Source organism: Chiloscyllium punctatum, chromosome 29, assembly GCF_047496795.1.
Source record: "Chiloscyllium punctatum isolate Juve2018m chromosome 29, sChiPun1.3, whole genome shotgun sequence".
Lineage (NCBI taxonomy): Eukaryota > Metazoa > Chordata > Chondrichthyes > Orectolobiformes > Hemiscylliidae > Chiloscyllium > Chiloscyllium punctatum.
Window position 1 is genome coordinate 71,054,692 of NC_092767.1, and position 21,717 is coordinate 71,076,408.

Here is a 21,717-nt window from a genome sequence, read left to right on the forward strand (position 1 = left end):
AACAAGAATATACTGTCTCTGGATTCTCGTTATCTCATTTCTGAAGGTTTCCCATTTTCCAGCCGTCCCATTACCTGTGAACATTTGCCCCCAATCAGCTTTTGGAAGTTCTTGCCTAATACCGTCAAAATTGGCCTTCCTCCAATTTAGAACTTCAACTTTTAGATCCAGTCTATCCTTTCCATCACTATTTTCAAACTAATAGAATTATGGTCGCTAGGCCCAAAGTGCTCTTCCACTGACACCTCAGTCACTTGCCCTGCCTTATTTCCCAAGAGTAGGTCAAGTTTTGCACCTTCTCTGGTAGGGACATCCACATACTGAATCAGAAAACTTTGTATGCACTTAAATTCCTCTCCTTTTGAACCCTTCACAGTATGGCAGTCCCAGTCTATGTTTGGAGAGTTAAAATTCCCTCCCATAACCACCCTATTATTCTGACAGATAACTGAGATCTCCTTACAAATTTGTATCTCAATTTCCCATTGACTATTAGAGGGTCTATAATTTTTTACATTAGATTAGATTACTTACAGTATGGAAACAGGCCCTTCGGCCCAAAACGTCCACACCGACCCGCCGAAGCGCAACCCACCCAGTCCATTCCCCCTCATTTACCCCTTCACCTAACACTACGGGCAATTTAGCATGGCCAATCCACCTAACCTGCACATTTTTGGATTGTGGGAGGAAACCGGAGCACCCGGAGGAAACCCACGCAAACAAGGGGAGAATGTACAAACTCCACACAGAGAGTCGCCTGAGGCGGGAATTGAACCCAAGTCTCTGGCGCTGTGAGGCAGCAGTGCTAACCACTGTGCCGCCCACCCAATAAGGTGAACATCACTTTCTTATTTCTCAGTTCCACCCAAATAACTTCCCTGGATGTATTCCCAGGAACATCCTCCCTCAGTACAGTTGTAAAGCTATCCCTTATCAAAAATGCCACTCCACCACCTCTCTTGCCCCCCTTTCTGCCTTTCCTATAGCATTTGTATCCTGGAACATTAAGCTGTCAGTCCTGTCCATCCCTGAGCCACATTTCTGTAGTTGCTATGATATCCCAATTCTATGTCCCCAATCATGCCTTGAGTTCGTCTGCCTTCCCTGTTAGGCCTCTTGCATTGAAGTAAATGCAGTTTAATTTATCAGTCTTACCGTGTTGTCTGCTTTGTTCCTCCCTGCCCTGACTGTTTGACTGGCTCCTTTTTCCAACTGTACTAGTCTCAGCTTGATCTCTTTCATCACTATTTCCCTTAATCCCACCCCCACCCACCTTACTAGTTTAAATCCTCCCGAGCAACTCTAGCAAATCTCCCAGCCGGTATATTAGTCCCCTTTGAATTCAGGTGCAATCTGTCCTTCTTGTACAGGTCAATTCTGGCCCAGAAGAGACTCCAATGATTCAAAAACCCTTTTCCCCTGCACCAGCTCCTCAGCCACGCATTAATCTTCCTATCCTCCTATTCCTACCCTCACTGGCTCGTAGCACTGGGAGTAATGCAGATATTACTACTCTCAAGGACCTCCTTTTTAAATTCCTGCCTAACTTTCTATACTCTCCCCTCACAATCTCATCCTTTTCCCCTCCCACATCATTACTTCCAATATGTACAATGACCTCCTGCTGGTCCCTCTCCCCTTTGAGAACATTCTGCACCCTCTCCGAGATATCCTTGATCCTGGCACCAGGAGGCAACACACCATTCTGATTTTTCTCTGCTGGACGTAGAAACATCTGTCTGTGCCTCTAAATAGACAGTCCCTTATCACAATCGATCACTTGGAACCTGGCGTACCCCTCATTACATTAGAGCCCGTCTCAATACCAGAAACTTGGCTGTTCATGCTACATTCTCCTAAGAGTCATCATCCCCTGCTTTTTCCAAAACAGCATACTTGCTTGAAATGGAGATAGCCACAGAAGACCCCTGCCCTACCTACCTACCCCTCCTATCTTTCCTGGAGTTAACCCATCTACCTGACTGTATCTGCGGCTTTTCTCCCTTCCTATAACTGCCATCCATCACACCCCTTAGCTCTTATAAATTCCTTATTGCCTCTAACTGCCATTCCAACCAATCCAGGCGATCTGTTAAGATTCGCAACCAAAGACACTTCTTGCAGACATAATCATCGGTAGCATGGAAACTCTTCCTAAACTGCCACATCTGACAGGAAGAGCACATCACTCTACTAAAGGCCATCTTCGCTCCTTCACAATCTATAGATCCAGAAAATAGCACTATCTTATTGCTCTAAAAAAAGTGCTTCAGGCTAATTTAATACTTATGGTTTGTATTTTCAAAATGCAATCAAGAAACAGATCTCAATAAAATATATAATCAAGAAACAACACACTCTACTCACTACTGCAGACTTACAGCAAGGTTACAGGTTAAAAACTAAGCACTTATCTGTTCCTGTGCTGTGAGCTCTCCCACGCAGCTTCCTCCCATCAGTGAAATTCACCTTGTTAAATTTTCCTAGACACACTCCGATGTCCAGTGGTACATGAACTCAAACAGTGAAGGCAGTAACTGTGCACATGCACTGCTATGTCAGTTAGCAGTATAGGTTTCTTTCTCTCTCTCCCCCTCAATAAATCTATACCGTTAACTGACACAATAGTGCATCTGCACAGTTACTGTCTTTGCTGTTTGAGTTTATGTATTTCTGGACATTGGAGTGCATCTAGGAAAAATTAACAAACTGTGAAATTCACGGCTGACCTTGGAGGAACCGGTGTGGGCGGAAATATAGAAAGTTCGGCAGGAATTTAAAAAGAAGGTCCTTGAAGGTAGTAATATCTGGATTACTCCCACTGCTATGGGCTAGTGAGGGTAGGAATAGGAGGATAAAGCAGATGTATAAATGGCTTAGGAGCTGGTGCAGGGAAGAAGGGCGTTTGGATCATTGGAATCTCTTCTGGGGTAGATCTGACCTGTACAAGGAGGACAGATTGCACCTGAATTGGAAGGGGACTAATGGACTGGCAGGAGATTTGCTAGAGCTGCTCAAGACGATTCAAACTAGTAAGGTGAGGGAGAGTGGGAGAGAGCGAGGCCCAGGGAAATAGTGAAGAAAGAGATCAAGCTGAGACTGGTACAGTTAGAAAAAGGAGCCAGTCAAAGAGCCAGGGCAGACTCGGCAAGATGGCGGCGATTCTGTAGAACTGCTATGGACAGCTCTGCCTAACAGCCAAGGCATACAGGTGTTTTGCCATCCCTGGCCAACTTATGTGGTGGAATTATTAGTTTAAAACCTTACAGAACTCATATTTGTTAATATTTGGAAGTGGGAAGGATGCCAAAGGGAAAAGGAACAAGCAAACAGCAGCAGGGAGGACACTCCCCTGCAGCACCTACAACACCGGAGACTGCAGCAGCAGCAGCCTCTCCTGACCCACCTGGGGACCTGACAGACTTACAGGAATTGGCTGCAGCGATGGAGACACTTACCTTGAAAGTTGGGGCTGCGATTGAGGAGATGCATGGGGAGATTCGTGCCCAGGTCCAACCTATCACATCCATGCTGCAGAAGCATGAGCAGGAGATTCAGGGCCTCGGGGAGCGGCTGGATATGGTGGTGGAGGATCGAACTGAGACCTCAGAAGCTGCAATGGAGTTCTCATCCAGTCGAATCCAGGTGCTGGAGCGAGAGGTGCGGGCCTTGCGAGACCATATTGATGACCTCGAAAATCGAGGTCGGAGGATAATCTCCGAATTGTCGGGCCCCCTGAAGGTGAGCAGCCAGTGAGCTTCTTTGAAAGCTGGCTGCCGAAGTTTTTGGGCCTTCACGTAGAGTCCAGCAGGCTTCAGATTGAAAGGGTTTATCAGGTTACAGTGCTCAGGTCAGGGCCGGTGCAGCATCCCCACCTGGTCCTAGTGCACTTCCACTCATATAAGGACAAGCAAAAAGTCATAGAAGCTTCCAGATCCCTGGGAAAAGATCCGCAGGCACTGCTGTACAAGGGGTCAAAAATCATGTTTTTCCAGGATTTCTCTGCAGCTGTAATTCGAAAGAGAAAGTCCTTCAATGAAGTTAAAAAGAGGCTGAGGAACCTGGGCATGCAGTACTCCATGAGATACCCTGCAGTGCTCCATTTCAGCCATGAGGACTTAGTTTATAAATTTGACTCAGCGGATAAAGCTAAAAACTTTGTAGACACTTTAAAATAGAACGGATTGGCCTGAAGAATACGGTTAATGTTTGTTCTCTTTTCTATCTTTCCCCATGTTTTCCCTTCCTTTTTTAAAATTTCTTTCCTTCTCCCTAATAATTTCCTTTTTGGAAAGGGGGGAAAAAACCTTGGAATAAGTTGTTCCCATTTTTTTCATAGCCGAATTTTCTGATGGGAAATTTTGTGGATGTTCTTTGTTGTCTCTCCCCTTTGTTTTGTTTGTTCTGTTTCTCTTTTAGTCACAAGTCAGGGTGACATGAAGCCAGGGATAGGTGGAGTGCTCATCCGGACTTGGTCCTTTTTTCTTTTGATTTAAGTTTTGTTTTCTGGCCTAAGGCTGGGGCACAGTCCGGGTTTGAAGGAGCTGTGAAGGAGGGGATGGGTAGGGTGAGTGCCCCCTATGGGCAGGGGGAAAGAGTCTTCCATTCAAGGTTTTATAGTTTTTTTTTGTAGATTTTTGGTAGTAATAGTTGTTTATAGTTATGATAGAGTAGTTTTTGTATATATAGTTCTTCGACTCTATGAGTCTTTATTTACTTATGCACGGCACTTTGTAAGCAGGGTTCTCCCTCCCATGGATTCAAGGGTCTCTGAAAGGGGATATGGCTAAGTGTCTTATTAAACGGTGCACCTGAAACATTAAGGGAAGTCATTCGCCTGTTCAAAGGAAAAAACGTACTTTCTAGCCTTAAAAGGGAAAGAGTTGATATCGCTTTGTTGCAGGAAACTCATCTTGATGATGGGGAACACCCAAAATTACAACGGGGGATCATCACCGGGTATTCTTTTACTACTAAAAGTAGGGGAGTGGCAGTACTTATCCAGAAAAATCTTACGCTCACATCATTAGAGCAGGTGAAAGATGAGCAGGAACGGTTTGTGATACTTCAAGCCCTGATACATGGGGAGGAATATGGCATGTTAAATGTCTACTGTACTCCGACACATCCCCTCAAATTTTTGATTAGTGCTTTCTCTAAGTTGAGTGCTTTTGGAACACGACATTATTATGGGGGGGGGGATTTTAATTGTCTTTTGGATCTGCCAGCGGATAGAATGCCTTGTGGGCCCCCAACTATTTCTTCACAGGCCAAGTAGGTGGTTGATTTATGCGAGGAGTTAGGGCTGGTGGATACTTGGAGATGTCTTCATCCTACCGGTAGGGACTTCACCTTTTTTGCGAACCCACATAAATGTTACACGAGGATTGACCTCTTTCTGGTTCCCTCAGCCCTTCTGGATTCGATTATGGGTTGTAAAGTTTGGAATATAGCTATCTTTGATCATATGTGGAGATTAAGACCAAGAGTGAAGAGCTAGGTTTGTGGCACTGGCGTTTGGACTCTTTTCTCCTTAAGGATTCCAAATCTGTGGAATACTTTTTGAAGGAGTTTCAGAAATTCTTGACCATCAACTCAGGCACGGCTAGTAGTCCATCTATGCTATGGGAGACTGCTAAGGCCTTTGCTAGGGGATTAGCTATTTCCTACTCGGCAAGCCAGAAACGACAGAAGGAGGAACAGCAGCGTCTACTTGAGACGCGGTTGAAAGCTGCCGAGGCAGCGCATTTTGCGTGGCCTTTGGTGACTAAGCTACATCGGATCACGGGACTCCGGGCTGCTTTGAATTCAATACTGACACAAAACACAAAGAACGAACTTGCTTTTGCTAGACAAAGGCTGTTCGAATATGGGGATAGGCCAGGGAAGTATTTAGCGTACCTGACTCGGAAAAGGCGTGCTCCCCAATCCATTACTGCAATCAGAGACAGTGACAGGGTCCTTACATACAATGCTAAAAAGATTAATGAGGCTTTTCAGAGCTTTTACTCTGAATTGTATTGGTCTGAAGGTTGCAAGGACAGGAGGGCTAAAATGGAGACCTTTTTTTACAAAACTGGACCTCCCAGGGGTAACCTTGGAACAGGCCTCTCTCCTTAATGTCCCCTTGACAGTTCAGGAAATACAGGAGGCAGCTAGGCAACTTCAGAGTGGAAAAGCACCTGGCCCTGATGGTTTTCCGGGTGATTTTTATAAGGAGTTTATAGGGATTTTGTCAGGGCCGATGTTGGGGATGTACAATCACTCCTATATGCATGAATGCTTACCACCATCTATGAGAGAAGCTAATATTTCCCTAATTCTTAAGGAGGGGAAGGTTCCTGAGGATTGTGCCTCATACAGGCCCATCTATTAAATTCAGATTTCAAGATTCTGTCCAAGATCCTGGCACTGAGATTGGAAAGGGTGTTGCCCCATATTATTAAAGAGGACCAGACAGGCTTTATAAGGGGCCATAGGTCCTCCAATAATATTAGAAGGTTGCTGAACATGGTCCAAGTTTGTCAGCAATGATCGCTTCAGGGGTTGTTGATTTCCTTAGATGCGGAGAAAGCATTTGACAGGGTGGAATGGCCATATCTTTTTTATATCTTAGAACAGTTTGGGTTGGGTGGAGTCTTTGCGAGGTGGGTAGAAGTTTTATATCGCCACCCTCTGGCCATGGTCATCACCAATTGGGTGAAGTCTGGGAATTTTAGGATTGGTAGGGTAGTCAGCAAGGCTGCCCCCTCTCACCGCTGTTGTTTACATTGGTGATAGAGCCGTTGGCAGAGGCCATTCGTCAGAATGCCCACATAACCGCTCCGGAAGTGGGATTGAGGGCACACAAGATTACACTGTATGTGGATGATGTCCTTCTGTTTTTACCGAACCCGATGACCTCCATACCCCATTTGATACAATATATCAATTCATTTGGGGCTATTTCAGGATATAAGATTATCTTTGCAAAATCGGAACCTTAAGGATGTACCAGAAGTTGAAGGTGGCCCTAAGTTCCCTTTTAAGTGGTCACAGGCAGGGTTCCGATACCTAGGCATTTTTATTACCCCCAAGTTTGATCCGTTATTTCGGACTAACTTTGCTCACTTGCTCGACAATATTAGGCGAGATCTCCAGAGATGGGAGGCTCTTCCAATTTCATGGCTGGGCCAAGTATTTCTCATTAAGATGAATGTTCTTCCTCGTTTGCTTTATCCCATGCGTATGCTCCCTATAATGTTTCCCAGGTCAACGCTGCGGAAGCTTATGGGGTGGTATGGTTCCTTTGTCTGGCATTGTGGGCGGCCCCTCATCAAACTTACTAAATTGCAGTTGCCTCATGGAGGGGGAGGAGTTGATTTCCCAGACATCAGGAAGTACAATTGAGTTCCCTGCTGTCCTTTGTCTGCAATTAGGTAGGTAACGATCCAAACTCAATATGGCTGGATATCGAGGCCTCCCAGGCAAAGTGCCCTCTTATTAACCTGTTGTTCATGGATAAGATGAGGACAGTTATGGACCATTGCCGGAACCCCATTATCAATAGTACAGTCAAGGCATGGAGGGCGATGCGTCAGAGTGAGGGTTGTTTATCTAAGACTTCGCCACTTACACCTATAGTTGGCATGCCAGGGTTCCGATCAGGGATGGTGGACTCAGGGTTTCTAGTTTGGGAGACTTGTTTGACGGGGAGCTTATGATGTCTTTTGAGCAACTGAACAAATATGGGTTGCCCAGCAGAGATCTTTTCCGATTTTTTCAGGTTAGGGATTTCATCCAGAAGACTACGCTTCTCACTAAGCCTTATAAGCCCGAAACAGAGAGGTTGTTGCTACACTCCACAAGCACCCTTTCGGTTAGTGGGTGGCAGGACCTGGCAGGATATTAACCGGTTATGTGAAGTCTGGGAGCAAGAGCTGGGAGTGGAGATCTCTTCTGAAACGTGGGAGAACATATGGGAGGATACTCGAAAGATCTCAATCTGTAATTGGACATGCGCTACGCAGTTAAAAGTTCTGCACAGGGCTCACCTGGCACCAGACCCTTTGGTAAAAGTTTAAAAAAGAGGCATCTTCAGTGTGCCCCAAATGTAAAATAAGGTATTCTTACCCATTGTTTCTGGACATGCCACAGGCTCCGTGTTTATTGGAGCGCTGTGGCAGGAGAGATAGGAAGGGTATTGAGGACTGAAGTCAAAGTAGACCCGATATCTCTCCTCTTAGATCTACTGAATTTACCATCTTTAGATGGGCATGGGAAGAAACTATTTAATATTCTTGCATAATGTGCACAGAAGAATATTCTGATGAATTGGGTGTCTGAGAACCCACCGGGCTTGCTGGGATGGCAGAAATTAATTATGGAGCACACTCCCTTGGACGTTTTTTACAAACATGGTGCACCACACAACAGATAATTTTTATAAGACATGGCAGCTCTATTTGAGTTATTTGGATATAGATTTGTTAGTTATCTTAACTAGCGTGTTTGTTAACCAGGATGGCTAGATTCGTCAAGCCCTGGGCCCTGGAGGGGGTCTCCTGAGTTAATACGGGTATATAATACAATGCTCCAGTTCCTTTGTTTGGGAGTTTTGCGCCGAGCATAGCTGTTCTCTATTTTGTGTTCTTGTTGGTTTTTTTTGCTTTTCTTTCTTTTTTTTTCTGATGCTGTTTTGCACAGTGTTAGGGTTTGCTTTGTATTATAGGGTAGGTTAATAGTTAATAGATAGTAGTTGTATTGTAATTTGCGTTTTTTTTCTTTTTATTATACTGATATTTGTTATTGATTGTTTTTTTCAATAATTTTAGACGTTTGTAAAGTTAAAAAAAATTTGCCAATAAATATATTTACAAAAAAAAAGTCAGGTCAGGCAAGGACAATGCAGACAAGGTAGGACTGATAAATTAAACTGCATATACTTCAATGCAAAAGGCCTAACAGGGAAGACAGACAAACTCAGGACATGGTTAGGAGCAAGGGACTGGGATATCATAGCAATTACAGAAACATGGCTTAGGGATGGACAGGACTGGCAACTTAAATGGTTCAAGATACAGATGCTATATCAAGGATCGGCAGTGGGGGGGCATTTTTTTATAAGGGATAGCATTATTGAAATACTTAGGGAATCCAGGGAAGTTATTTGGGTGGAACTGAGAAATAAGAAAGAGATAATCACCTTACTGGGATTGTATTATAGACCCTCCTAATAGTCAGCAGGAAATTAAGAAACAAATTTGTCAGGAGATTTCAACTATCTGTAAGAATAATAGGGTGGTTATGCTTAGGGATTTTAACTTTCCAAATATAGACTGGTACTGTCATACTGTTAAAGGTTTAGATGGACAGGAATTTGTTCAGTGTGTACAAGACAATTTTCTGATTCAGTATGTAGATGAAAAGAGATATAATTTCAACTTTTTTTCCAACTGAGTAAGTTGCTTCAAACACAAAAATTTTTATAGCACTATATGCAACCTCAAAAAAACCCCAAAGTGCTCTGCAACCATCAAAGTACTTTCTGAAGGGTTGCCGATGGTCCAGTGCAGGAAGCATGCAGAGAATTAATGTACAGCAAGCTCGCATAAGGAGCAATATAATAGTGACCAGACGATCCATTCATTGATGACCAAAAGTAAACATTATCCAGTGAGAAACTACCCTGCTCTTCATAAAAAGGCTTCATTCAGTAATTAACATCCACCAGAGAGGGCAAATGGGATCTCGGTTTAATGTCTTATCCAGAAACCGGCATCTTTGACAATGCAGCACTCCCTCAGAACAACACTGGAATGTCAACCTTGACTTTACAGGGGTTGATTCCTCAGCTCTGTAACCACTAGAGTTCAGAAGAATAAGAGGTAATCTCATTGAAACATGTAAGATCCTGAGGGGTCTTGACAAGGCTGAAAGGATATTTTCCCTCCTGGGAGAGACTGGAAGAGTTTAACAATGAAGAGCTTTCTTTTGAGATGGAGATGAGGGAAACGGTTCCTTTCAAAGTGCCATGAGACTGTGGATATCTCATCCTGAGATCAGTTGACATGAGGCCAGCCATGTCAAAGCTGTTGCACACGGAGTTTTGACCAACAAGGCTAGAGGGAGAAGGCAAGTAAGTGGATTCAAGGTCACAAACTGCCACAATCTTAACAAATAGCTGAATTAACTAAAGGGGCTGAATGGCCTACTCATGCTCCCAGCTTGTATGATTCAGAACCAAGAAGATTGTTTATTGTGTCGAGCCTGTTACTGTAAAGGTTTTCATGCTAAAAAAAAGTCCCAGGGTGAGGACTAGCCAGTGTTGTCACAACTAAGTTCACTAATTGAAGGGTGTTTTCAAACCAATGCATCTTAAGTCATTCAACTGAAGCAAAGCTTCAACCAAAGCAACTGAAGACTCCTCAAACCCGTCAGCTCTCCTAGTCCCGGTCCCACATATCCCTGTCCACCCCAGTCAATCTCACTCCACCCTATCATTTTTAATATTTATTTTTCATGGAATTCTGGTTTCATCAGCATTTGTTTTCCATCCCTAATTGCCTCTGAAAGTGAGTGATTTGCTTAGGCCATTTCAAAGGGCATTTAAGAGTCAACCATGTCACTGAGGGTCTAGAGTCACATATAGGTCAGACTGGGTAAGGATCGCAGATTTCCTTCCCTAAATTTGTGAAGCAGATGGAATTTTACAAAAACCAAGACCATCTTTCAATTCCAGACTTTTTAACTGAATTAAGTTTCAGCATGTGTTGTGGAATTTGACCCCTTGTCTCCACATCATTAACTTGGGCCTTTAGATTGGTAGCCCAGTGTTATTACCACTACACCACCACATGACCTTACATTATAAAACGTCGACTATTTGGAAATGACTTCCATTTCCTCTGAGGAATTTCCTTCTTTGCTATCTCTTTGTCTGGAGAGCTGCTCCAGACACAATTCATCCAGCCCAACTACCTCAACCCAGCTCTTTTCATTTCACCCTATCTGCATACCCTTCTATTCCTTTCTCCCTTATGTTTCTCCAGCTTGCCCATGAATGCAACCTTGCTACTAACCTCAAGCACTTCATGTGGTAGGGAATTATGACTTCCTACTGCTTCTCAGATAAAGAGGTTTCTCCTAAATTGCCTCTTGGATTTAGCTGCAACTATTTTAGATTTGTTGCTTCTGGTTTTGATATCTGCCAGAAGTAGAGGCATCACATTGCTGATCAAACGACTTCATTGTCAAGGCCGTGCTCAACTACACCTTTCCAGAGAAACGTGCACCAGTTTGTTTAATATTCCCTGGTGGTTATTACTTCTCTGTTCTGGCACTATCCCTGGGAAATCTTTACTGCACCTTCGCCATTGTACTATTTCCTCTTCCTGACATGGTGACCGACCCTGTGCAGATCTAGTTGCCCCACTGAAAGGCAAGATGATTGTCACATCCTGTAAAGCTGTGCTCGGTTAGATTCTGAAGTGTTTCCCAAAATAATCCGCATTTTAAAATAACAACTTTGCAAATAAATCTGTTCCTAATTTTCTCTAATTACTGACAGTCATCTAAAGGTTGCTGCATTGCTTTATTTTCAGAACTGCCAGTCAACATGACAAGAGAACTAGATATAATTGAGCTTGCCGCCTCAAAATCTGGCAGCTGTCGGAGGCTTTGGTAATTAAACATACAACGTGCTGCATGACAAGGTGCCAGGGCTGCTGCCTACTTTAGTTTATACCCTCTGGCCCAATGACAATCCACATCGGTCCACGCCCCCACTTTCATCCATTGCAGCAATTTCCACCAAATGAGAGTCAAGACCGCCTTCAAATTGATGGGCCTAAAGGCCTTTTTCTGTGTCTTTGCAACCTTTAAGTGTGAAGCGCTAGCCACTCAAATGCCAGGGAAACACCATTTCCAGCAAGGGAGAATTTAACCTTCTTCCTTTGACCTTCAATGGCATTGCCATTGCTCCCCACTATCAACATCCTGGGTGTTATCACTGACCAGAAACAGGACTGGGCAGGCTATATAAACAGTGACTACAAGAGCAAGACAGAGGCTACAACTCCTGCAGTGAGTAACTCACCTCCTGACTCCCCAAAGCTGTCCACCATCTACAAGCCACAGAGGAGTGAAATACTCTCCAGTTCTGTGGAATAGGACAGCTCCAACAATACTCGAGAAGCTCAATATCATCCAGGATGAGGCAGTCAAACTTCACTGATGTCATGTCCATCATCTTCAGTCACATTCCCTCAACCATGAATGTTGTAAAAGCAACATGTATCATTTACATGATGCATTGCAGCAACAGCACATTCCAAACCTGTGACCATCACCTCCCCAGAAGGAAAAAGGCAGCAGATACAGGGGAACACCACTTCCTGCAAGTTCCCCTCTGAGCCACACACCATCCTGACTTGGAATTATATCACCATTCCTTCAGTGTTGCTACGTCAAAATCCTGGAACTCCCTCCCTAACAGCATCTACCAGACTGATTATTGAGATGGCAGAACTAACATGAGAGGGGGTAGGTGAGTTGAGACAACATTTATCAGACTTCAGAAAAATGAGGGGGAGATGTCATAGACACCCATAAAATGATTACAGGACGAGACAGAGTAAACACAGGAAGGATATTCTTGATGACTGAGGAGTCCAGAACCAGAGGTCACAGTCGAAGGATATAGGGTAGGCCATTTAGGACCGAGATGTGGAGAACCCAGAGAGTGGTGAGCCTGCAGAATTGTCTGCCACAGACAATCAATCCATAGAATATTTTCGAGGAGTTGGATATAGCACTTGGGGCTAAAGGGAGAAAGTGAGAACAGGGTATGGCATAATCATATTGAATGATTGAGGAGATTTGAAAGGCTAAATAGCCTACATAATTTCCCATTTTCTGTGTTTCTAGACTACACTAGACTACTCAAATGCCCTCCAGTTTGAATCCCCATCTTCCAAACTCCAATAAAATTACATCATTCAAAATCACACAGCCCTTGTCCTGACTTGTACCAAGTCCCAGTTGCCCAGCAGAACAGTGCTCATTGGACTACATTGTCTCCTAAGCTAGCAATACTTTGACTTAAGAAATCTGCATCAACTCCATATCCCTCCATGACTTTCTTCTTCCTTGTGAGGCTCTCCTCGAATTATACCACAGCTTTTAATAAAACTAGATATTTTAATCAATTTATATTACATTAAATTATAGTATAATTTACATTATACTAATATAAATATAACATTAATCTACTTAATATACACTATACATTACATACATATGTATATTTAGTAGGCCCAAGGCACAGCATGTTATTCTAGCTATTTTAACCATTTTATGTTATACTAATGTAATCATAATTATGCATTACATTATGTACACATTAAATAATGTACAATTACATAATTATATATTTTATTTATGCAATTATACTAATGAACATGCAATATATATCATACATTATGTATAGTATATAATATATACAATGCATAATTATAATAATATAATGTAAATTGATTAAAATAACATGTCATGCTTGAGGCAGATGGAACTTGAACCCAGACCTCTGTCCCAGAGGTAGGGATAATAACAGTGTGCCTCAAGAGCGACCCTGCCCATGGACTTACCACTTTTCAGAAATGGCTATACTTATTGTCAACACCACCACAAGAAGAATTGGGGTGGCATGGTGGCACAGTGGTTAGCACCGCTGCCTCACATCGCCAGGGACCTGGGTTCGATTCCAGCCTTGCATAACTATCTGGGTGGCGTTTGCATATTCTCCCATGTCTGCATGGGTTTCCTCAGGGTACTCCAAAGATGTGTAGGCGACTTGGCCATGCTAAATTGTCCATCATGTTAGGTGCGTTAGTCAAAGGCAAATGGGTCTGGGTGGGTTACTCTTCGGAGGGTCGGTGTGGACTTGTTGGGCCGAAGGGCCTGTTTCCACACTGTAGGTAATCTAATCTAATTTACAAAACCATGCACATGCACAAACACAGCTTGTGTCACTTGATCAAAATCCTCCGAAACTCCTTCCCTGACAGCACTGTGGGTGTCCCTATACCACTTGGACAGCTACAGCTCAAGATGGCAACTCACCACCACCTTCTCATGGGGCAATTAGGATAGGCAATAAAACTGACCCAGCCAGTGACACCCATATCAAATAAATGGAAAAAAGAACCCTGCAGTTGAGTGCAGTTGAAGTACCGACTGAAGTTGAGAGTGTTGACTCCTGCACAAAAGTTGCAACTGACTCCTGATTATAGAAATAACTTCAGTCAATTATTCTTCTAGAATCTACAGAAGGGAATTGGTTGAAACGGGGCAAATGCACTTAAATGCTGCAAAAGAAATACAAGCAGAACCGTTGCTTACTAAGGTGTCAATGCAATTCTGAGGTGTTCACTTTACTGCCATACCTATCACCATTGGCAGGTGGTGCTACCTTTGTACTAGAAGCACACTCTCTGGTCTTAAATAAGAAATCTGAAACTGTACTCATTACACCAGATGTGGTCTCACCAATGCTGTATATGGCCTTCAGTGAAACCTCCCAGCCTTAATATTTCATTCCCCTTGCAATAAATGACAAAGACCAGTCTGTGAGAGATTCGGAGAGTGGAAATGCTGCTGAACTGAATGGTCATTCCATCCTCTATTTGTGTACTTGTGCAGCAGTGGGAATCCATTTCATTTTGGGAAGAGGTCAGCAATGATGAGCTTGTGGCAAATGCTGTGTAAATGGTATGTGCACATTAAATAAACTGCACTTATGGCAATAATCCTTCACAATTTATTTTCCTATCTTGTTAAGGTGAGAGTGGTGGGGCATTCTGCAGGAATAGAACATTTTTCTGTAGCTTGAGCCTGTTTCAAAAAAATCTTGTCAGGACAGAACAGGCTGTAATCAGAATACTGTAGGATAGAACTGGGAGGGAACACTGTACAAGAAAGGCAGAGCTAGCTGAGGGTCTTTCCCTGAGACAAAGGAGATTTGAGGAGTGACTTTAGGGAGGTTTTTAAGACTACTAAGGGATTTGATAAGGTAGATGGTACACTCTCCATGGTGGTGCATCAACTAATCAAAGTCAATCTACTAATCAATCAATACTGCTTTTATCATGCAGTATGAAGTGTTACTCCCTTTGAAATTTGATATTCTTGCATCTGTATGGATGTACAATACACAAAGTTTTGATGCACACACTTTTCCAGAAATAATCATGCTTTCATTTGTGAGGCAGACCAACCCAAGGTGATGATCACTAACGCAGGAATCCCTTGGATTATGTGAATGACTTCCATTTTGGAGCCTGTTTGCAAGTCAATTTGTATGCAGATTGGGACACAATGCAGGACAATATAAAATTGCCACTTTTAAGTACAAGAAATGTTTATATATCAGGTCTGTAAAATGAAACCCCTCACACAAGATCCTGTTCACAAGTAAGAGCATTTGTAAGTTGGACGTTCATAAATTGGGGACCTCCTGTAAATCTATTTGAGGATAATCGTTCTGTGTGGTGTCTCATGATGCATGAGTGACATGGACTTTGGGGCAGATTTGGGTGAGGGGGGCTGATGAGGCCTATCTGGATATCAGGAGCATTGTTTTTTGCTTCTGCCAAGTGATCAGGTGAGTGTCTTAATAGACTGGGGGGGGGGGGGGGGGGGCGGTTGTCAATTTATGAAGATTATAATTTGTTAACTGTCTCATTAATTATGTAAACCACTTCAATAATATTCAGCGTCCTATCTTCCTGCCGAACAGGCCTGCCTGTCACTCGCCACCAAACAGCAGCTCAGGGATCAATCCATGGGCAGGAACCTCAATCACCCCTCATCCATGGACACTGGCAGCCAACATGTACCAACCTTTCACGATCCTGATGGCCTCTCTCCCATCCACAGGCAGGAAGCACGGAGCTACAGTCCAGGGGACAATAACACCAAGCATTTGTGCTAAGGGACAGGTGCCCAATTGACCAATTAAAGCAGGCTGCAGGGCTGGCTCATTTGCTCTCTCAGCTCCTGCTCACTGAGCACCCCCCTGCATAGGTAGATCTTCAGCCTGCGCCAAAGGCCATCACATTAGTATCACATGATGTGCTGTTTTGCACAAGCAGACTGTTGACCATCAGGGACCTGTCCAGTGTCAGTCAGTCATCCACCTGGGCATAAACAGTGTTGAAATATCAATTGACCGAGAGCAAATAAAGAAATTGACTGAATGGCCTTCTCCTGCCCCTGTGACTTGATAATAGGTCTTAAAAGGAAAATGGATAGATATTTGCAAAAAGAAACTTGTGTAAAGAAAGGGCAGAGAAATAAGGCTAAGTGGAAAGCTGCCAACAAGCCACCAAGTTTCAAAAATAACTCATTAGCTGATTAAATATTGGGCAGACTGAAGACATTATTTCAGTCCTCGCTCCAAATCCTGTTTCCCAGCTACCAACTCCATCCTTCTCCGAGAACAGTCCAAGATTAAGACAGTATTTTTGTAACCTTGGTGTCATATTTGACCCTAGCAGAACTCCAACCTCATTTATTTCCACCTCCATCACAGCACACAGCTTTGCCCCTTTTCTCAGTCCTCCTGCTGAATCTCTCACTCAGCCCTCTCTCATAGTCATAGAACAATACAGCATGGATCTTTAGACTGGGCTATCCCTGACCACTCCTGGCTGTTGTCCCATTCCCTTTTAAACTTGAGGTCATCCAAAATGCAGCTGGCTGTGTCATAACTCGCACTCAGTTGCGTTCCTCTATCAGCCCATGCGTTGGTTCCTGATCAAGCAGCATACAAACACAGACAAGAATAGGTCACTTGACCCTTCCAGCCTACTTCCCCCATTCAATATGATCTTGGCTGATCTGATTGTAAGGTCAGCTCGGCCTCATTTTTGCATATCCTCTGATAATGCTTGGTTATCATGAAACTATCTCAATCTGCCTTAAAAATAGATTGATAGAGTTGTACACATGGAAACAGACCCTTCAGTCCAACTCATCTGCACTGACCATATATCTTAAATTAATCTAGTCCCATTTGTCAGCGTTTTGCCCATAACCCTCAAAACTCTTCCTACTCATGTACCCATCCAGATGCCTTTTAAATGCTGTAATTGTACCAGCCGCCACCACTTCCTCTGGCAGCTCATTCCATGCTCGCACCACTTTCTGTGTGAAAACATTACCCATAGATCCCTTTTAATTCCTTCCCCTCTCACCTTAAACGTATGCCCTCTAGTTTTGGACTTCCCTACCCTGGAAAAAAGACCTCGGCTATTCACCTTATCCATGTCCCTCATGATTTTTACAATCGTCTATCAGCCTGCAGGTAAAATAGCCCCAGCCCAGTCAGCCTCACCTGTAGCTCACTCTCCAACCCCAGCAACATTCTTTGAATTTTTTTCTGCACCCTTTCGACTTTAACAATATCTTTCCTATGGCAGGGAGACAAGAATTGAACACAGTATTCCAAAAGTGGCCTAACCAATGTCGTGTACAGCCGTAACATGACAGCTCAATTCCTATACTCAATGCACTGATCAATAAAGGCAAGTGTACCAAATGCCTTCTTCATCTTCAAGGAACTATGAAACAGCATCCCAAGGTTTCTTTGTTCAACAACACTCTCAATTAAGTATAGGTCTGCACTGATTTGCCTTACCAAAATACAACACCTCACACTTATCTAAATTTAACTCCACCTGTCACTCCTTGGCCCATTGGTCCATCTGATCAAAGTCCTGGTGAACTCTGAGATAACCTTTCTCACCGTGCACTACAACAACAATTTTAGTGTCATCTGCAAACTTACTAACCGGTCCTCCTACATTCATATCTACATCATTTATCTGAATGACAAAAGGCAGTGGACCCAGCACTGATCTTTGCAGCACACTGCTGATCACAGGATTCCAGTCCAAAAAAACAAGCCTCCACCAACACCCTCTGTTTCCTACCTTCAATTCAATTTTGCATCCAAATGGCTAGCTCTCCCTGCTAACTAGTCAATCATGTGAAACCTTCTCATACGCCTTGATGAAGTCCACAGAGACAACGTCCACGGCTCTGCCTTCATGTTTGTCATCTCTTCAAAAGATTCAATAAAGTTAGTGAGACACGATTTCCTACACACAAAGCCATGTCGACTGTCCCTAATCAGTCCTTTTCAAATACATGCAGAACTTGTCCCTGAGAATCCTCTTCAACAACTTACCCACCACAGACATCAGGCACACCGGTCGATAGTTTCCTGGCTTTTCCTTACCACCTTTCTTAAATAATAGCCACATTAGCCAACCTCCATTCTTCCAGCATGTCACCCAGTGGCTATTGATGATACAAATATTTCAGCAAGGGGCCCAGCAATCACCCCCCCACAAAGTTCTGGGACAGACCTGATCAGGTCCCAGGAATGTATCCACCTTTATACATTTTAAAACATCTAGCATCTCCTCCTCTGTAATATGAATACCTTTCAAGATATCGCTGTTTATTTCTTCAAGTTGTCCAGTTTCCATATCCTTCACCACAGTAAATACTGATGGAAAATATTTAAAATTCTACATCCACTGTCTTTTGAGGAAGGGAGTTCCAACAATTCACAACCCTCTGTGAGAAAAAGGTAACATCCTCTGTTTTAAATGGCCGACACCTTCGTTTCAAACAATGACCCCTAGTTCTAGATTCTATAACAAAAAACATCGTTCCACATCTAGTCTCCTCAGGATTGAATGTCTTGATATCAAAATTCTAACCCTCATTTTCAAATCCTTCCATGGCCACATCCTCCCTATCTCTGTAATCCCCTCAATGCACATAACCCTTCAAGATCTCTATGCTCTTCTAATCTTGATCCCTGCTCTTCTATCATTCTAGTCTCTGCTCTCCTATCATCCTGGTCTCATCATCCCTACTTTAATCATGAATGGCAGATCCTCAGCTCTGCAATACTCTCCCTACAGCTCTCCACCTTTCTGTCTCCTCCTTTAAGATACTTTAAAACCTACCACTTTGAAATAATTTATAGCCACCTGGCCTAATATATCCTCATGTGACTCGGTGTCAAATTTTATTTCATAACATTTAAGTGAAGACACTTGGACATTTTGTTAAAGGCGTTATAGACAGGGCACTTCTGTTGCCAGTGACGGCCATTACATCCCCAGGGGACTGTTTTTATTCACTCACAGAATGTTAGCCAGACCAACGTTTATTGCCCATCTCTAATTTCCTGTTGAAAAGGTGGTGGTTAGCTGCCTTCTTGAATCGCTGAAGTCTGTGTGGTGTAGAGACACTCACAATGCCATCAGGAAGGGAGTTCAGGATTTTGACCCAGCAACACCGAAGGTATGGTGATGTATTTTCAATTTGAGAGGATGAGTGGCTTGGAGGACAACTTGCAGAGGATGGTGTTCCCATGTATCTGCTGTTCTGGTCCTCCTAGATGGAAGTGGTTGTGGGTTTGGAAGGTGCTGTCTGAGCATCTTTGGTGCATTTCTGCAGTGCATCTTGTAAATAGTATCTGCCACCGAGCATTGGTAGTGGAGGGAGTGGATGCTTGTGGATGTGGTCTCAATCAAGTGAACTGCTTTGTCTTGGATGGTGTAGAGCTTCTTGAATGTGGTCAGAGGTGCACCCATCCAGGCAAGTGAGAAGTATTCCATCACTTGTGCCTTATCAATGGTGGACAGGCTTTGAGAGGTGAGTTACTCACTGCAGGATTCCCTACATGTTCTTGTAGCCACCATATTTAAAGTGTTGGTCCAAATTCAGATTCTGGACAATGGTACACCACCCCACCCCCACCAAGATGCTGATCCTACAAGTGTGAAAGATGCAACACAAGCACTAGCTTGTTATTCCAGAGTCATGTGGTGGAATCAGCAGCAGTAAGTACCTATCATAAAATGAAACTACAACAGAAGCTGGGTGATACTGTCACGGCATTTGCAATGTTTCACTGAAGGTATCTGCTGTGCAGGCAGGCTGTTCCCCCTTTTCTTTAAACTCCTTTTTAATTGCATGTTCCGAATTTGCATACGGAGACATCACAGCTGTGTGTTTACAGTACATAACACTCCTAATAGCTTTGTCCTTAGGCAATTAAGAGCTGTTGTTCAAGGCTATCATTAACCAACACAACATCAATGAATGCTCCACCTACTCTGTTTTTTGGGGTTTTTTTTCAAGCAATTATGCCTAATTATATGTTAAACAGACAATGTACGTCTTGTTCAGCAGGATGAACACACATGCATGTATGGAGGGTGTTTATGTATATGTGCATGCGCATTGTGACAATGTGACTGTATTTCTTTCTCACCTTCTGTCCATATGACTGCCCAGTCAGTTTTGCTGTTCACACCTATGCTCAAGGATGGCACAAGTGCTGAAAAGCTACTAAATTCGGAGCCTGCTCCAATTCCAACATAAAACACTTCAGAATCCCAACACAGTAACCCAACCGGGCAACATCAAAGGATAGAAAGGACTCATGGGCATCATTTGGATGCCACTTTAAAAAGAGGGCACCATTTCCTCTCTGAGCTGGACTTATTTAATCCCTCAGCCCCACTCTCTGTGCCTTGCCCAATAATCACAGCATCATTATGATGCCAATGAAGGCATCTGCATTGGCTCTCCAAATACGATTCACAGCTATCTCCCAGTATCCTACCTTTTCCCCATATCCCTGCACACCATTTCTACCCAAATAATTAAACAACACTTTCTTAAATGTCTCAAATGAATCTACATCTACCACATCTCCAGGCAATGCATTCCAGACCCTAACTACTCACTGTGTGAAAATGCTTTTCTCCTTACATCATCCTTGCGCCTTTTGCAAATCAGTCTCAAATTGTGCCCTCTTCTTCTCAATCCATTTGAGTGGGAGGAGTTTCTCCCTATCTACTCTGTCCAACTCGCTCAAAACTTCCTTCAAATCTCCTCTTAGCCTGCAACTGGGGAAAAGAAAAACATCAGCCATTATCTCTTTGTGGGAGGTCTCTGTGTGTACATTGACTGCTGTATACCATCAATTACAAGCATTCACTTCAGACACAAACACTCATTGGTTGTATTGCCATAGCGAAAGGTGTTATGTCAATACAAGCCTTGCTTTTTGTACTGTCTTCATCCATTCATCTCTCAGCTGAGCCGCTGGACTACAACATCTTTAGGGAACCGCTCTGAAGTACATTCAGGAAGTTCATTCAAAATTAGCAAGGAATTAGGCCAGAGGAGTAGATACTCAGAAGAACAACAAATGGATCAGTGAGGGGGATGTGGTGATCTTTAATTGGGGGTTTTGGAGGAGAAAGGCTGGTGGGGGAAGGAGAGACCAGTTCCTGAGCATAGGACAAAATTGTTTAAAGTATTGCCGTCCAAGAATGGGGCAGCACAGTGGCTCAGTGGTCAGTGCTGCTGTCTCACATCACCAGGGACCCACATTCGATTCCAGCCTGGGGTGACTGTCCATGTTTTCCCCGTGTCTGTGTGGGTTCCTCCCACAGTCTAAGATGTGCAGGTTAGGTGGATTGGTCATGATAAATTGCCCATAGAGTTTAAAGATGTGCATGCTAAGTGAATTGGCCACAGGAAATGCAGTGTTAGAGGGATAGGTTAGCAGGTGGGTCTGGATGGGATGTTCTTCGGAGGGGCAGTGTGGACTCAATGGCCCCCACAATGTAGGGATTC

General features: G+C 43.5%; 1 protein-coding gene across 8 annotated transcripts in view; it reads right to left on the reverse strand.

The window, feature by feature from the left end:
• Positions 1–21,717, reverse strand: part of npas1 (neuronal PAS domain protein 1) — a 442,697-nt gene that overhangs the window by 262,841 nt on the left and 158,139 nt on the right. Inside the window, exon 1 of one of the 8 annotated variants that reach the window (XM_072549369.1) lies at positions 3,462–3,637. The exons of the other annotated variants lie outside the window; for them this stretch is intronic. Coding sequence (XP_072405470.1) covers positions 3,462–3,546 — 85 coding nt within the window. The 5' untranslated portion in view covers positions 3,547–3,637. Of the gene's footprint in view, positions 1–3,461; positions 3,638–21,717 lie in introns of those variants that run through there. 8 annotated transcript variants of the gene reach the window in all.